The sequence below is a fragment of the Crassostrea angulata genome, chromosome 8 (genome assembly GCF_025612915.1).
Source record: "Crassostrea angulata isolate pt1a10 chromosome 8, ASM2561291v2, whole genome shotgun sequence".
Classification (NCBI taxonomy): domain Eukaryota; kingdom Metazoa; phylum Mollusca; class Bivalvia; order Ostreida; family Ostreidae; genus Magallana; species Magallana angulata.
The window spans coordinates 50,945,061-50,950,413 of record NC_069118.1 but is presented as its reverse complement, the minus strand read 5'-3'; the positions used below and the strand labels follow the sequence as shown (position 1 = coordinate 50,950,413).

General features: G+C 32.1%; 1 protein-coding gene across 1 annotated transcript; it reads left to right on the top strand.

The window, feature by feature from the left end:
• Window positions 1–528: 528 nt before the first annotated feature.
• On the top strand, window positions 529–4,488 carry LOC128160095 (NTR domain-containing protein-like). The gene is given in 5 exon segments (XM_052823361.1): window positions 529–553; window positions 556–732; window positions 1,938–2,029; window positions 4,053–4,152; window positions 4,357–4,488. Coding segments are annotated over 5 exon segments (510 nt in total). The 3' UTR covers window positions 4,473–4,488.
• Window positions 4,489–5,353: the final 865 nt, after the last annotated feature.

Below are 5,353 nucleotides of genomic sequence, written 5' to 3'. Positions count from 1 at the left end.
AACTCAAATAGAGTGTCTTATTTGTCTGAAACACGATCATGTAAAGAATATAATAGATTATAATGCAATTATTTACGACAATCTAATAATACTTTCTAATTCCATAACCCACATACATGTGATTATTAATTAATTAAGAATGTCGAGACTTTATTTTTTTAAGTGAAAGAGGAAAATTAATGATTATGTATGTAAGCTTTGTCGGTTTTAGAAGTCAACTAATTTGTTTTTTCCGTCGTACTATTTCTGGAACGCGAATATCATTACGTGACACATATCTATCGAAGTAATTAAGCAACTTGTTAATAACAATATGGAAAACGAATTTTAAATCGTGATTTGATAATTAAAAAAGTTTTTATACATTTTTTAATTTCCTTGGCATCATTCAAAAAAGTAATTTACACTTATTAATTTTTTTTAAATAATCCTTTTTTAGTCCAAATAGATGTGCTTTTTTTCATTATGCATCTTCAATGACAATTGCTAAAACAAATCATGTGAAACTCTCATTAATCAAAACATGGAATGTACAAGTTCAAGAACAAATTACAAGAAAAGGACAAGAGTCCTGGCGTCGATACGTATTTAAAGAGAAGCATATCAAACAATTGGACAGGAACGCAGAAATGAAGGTTCTCGTTATATTGACGGTGTTGTGTCTCTCTGTTGGATATGGATACAGTTGTACATGCGTCGGTGTTCCAACAAATGGCTGCGATTCCGATTATTGTAAGAAAAAGTATATTTGTTTATTTTGTAATTTTACGTATTTGTTTATTTAAAAATAACCAATACACTATATAAAGGATGACATCACTGCTTATAGAAACATTCTAGTTTTTCAAACTAATTGTTAGACCATAATTAGTGGCCTAAATGTTTACGGACTTTTCCGGGGTTGCAGAGAGCACACGGCGGGTGTGACCGGTCAGCAGAGGATGCTAACGCCTCCTAGGCACCTGATCCTACCTCTATCTTTTTGGAGGTCTGTGTTGCTCGGCTTTGTATTTGTATTTCATTTTATCGATTTTTGAGATGGTTGACGGTTTCTTATTGTCATTTTTATGCCCCCCTTCGAAGAAGGGAGAGCATATTGCTCTGCTGCTGTCTGTCGGTCAGTCAGTCCACTAACAGTTTCCGTTCATTTTCTTCGCAGAGGATGAACATGTTGAAAAGAAATTTGGTATACAGGTTTATCATGATAATATCTTGGTCAAGTTCGATATTGGGTACGATCGAGCAATTTTCGTCAGAGTTATGGTCCTTGGACTAAGTAAAATTTCAGCTATTTTCAGTTTACATTCATTATCTTTGTGGATGTTTCCAAGGGAGGGGGGGGGGGCATAAGTGTTTCACAAACATCTCTTGTTTTTAGCTCACCGAGCTGAAAGCTCAAGTGAGCTATTCTGATCACATTTTGTCTGTCGTCCGTCTGTCTGTCTGTCCGTCCGTCTGTCTGTAAACTTTTCACATTTTCAACATCTTCTCAAGAACCACTGGGCCAATTTCAACCAAACTTGGTACAAAGCATCCTTAGCCTAAGGGGATTTAAATTTGTGAAAATTAAGGATCACGCCCTTTTGCAAAGGGAGATAATTAGGAATTTATGAAAATTTTCGAGAAATTTTCAAAAATCTTCGTAACACTGAAAATAATGTTCAAAACAACCTATGTGAATGCTGCTGTACATAGTTCCAAAAAAATTCTTAACGGTTATATGCATGATAAAAAAAAAAAGATAGAATGAATTAAATCACCTGTCATACTATTTTCGTCTATATCTTTTTCTGTTATCATTGTCAAACAGTAATTTAGGTGGAAATAGTTTTAAAAGCCGTTAAGACTCTCTAGTGAACGATTAAATTATATATATATATCTATTTAACATTTTAAGATTTTTTTTTCTCAATTGAGTATGATGTTTTGTTTTTTAGCAATTTTGGGTACTGTGATAGGAGTGCAGCCACTCGGAACACCCCCAAATGACGAAAGAATTTACACTGTCTTGGTGCAAAGGATATATAAGGTGTTTTTTTTAATTCTTAACACTGCATTCTTCAACAGGTCAAATTTAAGAGGCATGGTCACGATTTTGGTCAAAAAATGTTTTTCTGATTTTAATGTTTACAATGTTTTAGTATGGCATTTTTAATAGACAAACAAAATTTTAGTGTCATTCTTTGAGTTTTAAGCGAGTTACAGAGCTTACAATTCTTTGCTATGTAAACATTGCTATTGTTGACATTTTCACTGTTAAAGTGAAAATTCCAGTTTAAGACCTAAAATAAATGTTAAACGTTAGAAACTGTTTCTTTGTGCTTAAGGACGTTGTTTACTCAGGGTTTGAGTTCTCAAATCCGGATTGTTAAAAAGTTCAATTTCATGAGTAAAATTTGTTTTAAATACAAAAAGTATTTATGAAATGAATTATTATTGACATAACAATCGATATGTTTACTAAATTATGGAATTAGGCTCTGACAAAGTTTGACTTTTAGCAAAACAGAGGAAATTCGGATTAAATTTTCAATATTTTGTTTTCCACTGAAATATTTTTGGTCGTACTATAATTTTTAAAAGTTAAGATTTTATTTGGTATTCAACATAATTTTGCATATTTTTGTTGGTTTTATCTTGTTTTTTCATTTAGATTATCGTATGGCACACACTACAAAAATATTGAAATATGCTCAAAAATGATTAAAGACACCATATCTCAACATTTTGAGCATTGTCCTCATATAAATTTTATGCCAGCAGAGAAAGGTCAATATACTTAGTTTTATACTATAAATGTTTTAGCATTATCATCATTCAGTTTTTTGTTATATTGAATCAAAAATGGTTAGTAATTTGAAAACTGATAAAGGAAATTCGGACTAGAATATCTAAAAAAATTGTGAATAAAAACTTAATGCTTTGTATCCATTTAATGTCACTACCATTCACAAAATGTATTTCATTTGTCAAAGAGTTAAGCAGTTTGTATTATTTTCACAATTAAGAAAATCTCAATCATAGTGTAATTTTTTTAATGGATTTTTTCTTAAATTTTCAAAAAATAGTCAATGGCCATTAACTCAAAAAGTAGGTCATTGACCTACTTTTTTGAAAGGGAAGAATAACACTACCATGTAAGGTCTATAACACACAATAATTGGTTTTTCATTATCATCAGTGGAATTTTTTTTTATTCTGAGTAAACGTCATCCTTAAAATGAATAAGAAGATAGACAAATCAGCTTGAAAAAGAATCTTTACTGGTATATTGAACCACAGGCACTTGTTTCTGAGAAAAAAATTTACCTTATAGTATAATAATAACACATGGTATCTAACTCCGAATGAGGTAAACCACCCCCTCCCGTGTGTTGCAGTCGTTTTCGCTTTTATACGAAATGCAATACAAGAGCATTTAGTACCAATTTCTTCTACAATAAATTATCTAATCAACCATATATAGCATGCTTACTTTTGTTGCATTCTAATGCGCATAATCTGCGTCAAAACCTGATAGACTCCAATGCAGGTATGACAAATGTCTCCTACAACTTTAAAAATCATTTGGTTGCTCGCTTGGAGTGGGGTTTAACTCAAGAGTTACATTTGCAAATATGCTTTCATATGTTAACCAATAGAATAGGGAAAACATTTAAATTTGTATAAATTTAACATGGCGTCACAATGATTTTTGCACGTGCTTCTCGCATGGAAACTTATCCTTTAAATAAAGTACAATTAGGATGGAGTATAGACCTCATACCATACATTTGAAACTTAGCACAGCAAAGAGCAAGATGTAGGCATAAAATGCGGTGCAGCTAGTGTTGTTTAGAAACCTGTACCTGATGTGTTCAAGGAATGAATGCACGTTATCAATTTGTATCGTGAAACTTTATAAACTTTGCATACAAGCAAAAAGTACTATTTTAACAACATCTAAAAACAGGCCCTTATTATTTCTCTTTGCCGGGGATGTATATCGTCTTGTTCGCCCCTGTTCTTTATCAATTAAACTGTTTTTCTAATGGCATGAATATTAATATTAGACAGATCGACCACTCTCCTTCATTTTGCAAATACGTGCATACGTGGAGGGATCCCTCTGTGGTTTACTTTTGACTCCAGGGAGACAATACGTGATATCAGGTAAGATTGTGTCAGTATTAATCTCATAAATAATGAAATACACTGAGAATTATTGATATTAACCCTCTTAGATTTCCAATACTCTTTAAAATGATTCGGTTGAGATTTTAAATTTAAAAACTTGATGTCTAAATTTGTGAAAGAGATTAAGGTCTTTTTGCATAAAACATTATACTGAATGTAACTTGCCATCATTTTTTAAAGGATACTACAGGAATTCCATGATGTGGACTAACGCCTGTTTGTACACTCGTCTCTTTAGCCAGATTCCTCTCAACGAAAAATTAAATCTGGATTGTTATAATCGTCCGCGCTATTAACCCTGATCGAAGAAGGTGACAAAAAATTAAATAATTAAACTAGTTTTATTTAAATTGGATAAATTATAGGCACTAAAAAGTTCAGATGGAGAAAGACATCTTGTCATCATTTTAAATAAAGTAAAGGTTTTATATATAGCCTGTCTATTTAAGAGTTAGTATATGTTAAGGTTATACAATGTACCAAGAAATAACAAAGAAACTTTTTGCAAGGAAGAAGATAGAGTGAATGATCTGGAAGAAGATAAAAGGAATGAATTAATGGTTACCAATTTATAAGCAGAAAAATAAAATCAATGAGAAAGTGAACTATGTTGCCTTATAAATCTCAAAGTATTGTTGACGAGAGGCCAAATGACCTCAAGAAACACCTGATACCTTAGATGATACACAGACCTGTCGAGGAGGCTCGAATTTAAAATACTGTGATGATCATCCCCTACCTACCTGCAATCTTGTAAAAAGGACTACCAAGCCTAATATTTTGGTGGAAAGCTTTAGGATCATAATAGAGTATATTACCTTATATTGTAAAGATGCAAGACAGTGTCAATACGTTCGTTTTCTTTGTGAATGTTTCCAAGAGAGGGGGCATAAGTGTTTCACAAATATCTTGTTTTGCATTGTATTGGAACCTGGTAAGCTAACAGGGGCATTTCGATTGAGATATCTTAAAAAATTTTCATACTTTTGAATGAACATCGTTTTAACCCTGAGGTATTGATAAATATCAAGCAATTTAGCAAAACGTGAATCCCGGATATCTTGGGACAGAGTATAGAGAACTTATGGACATCATAGCCATGCACTTAGTTTTAGACAATCAGAAATTTCGTTACAGATTTGATTCATTTATGGAATGAATTTAATTTCTGCTTCTG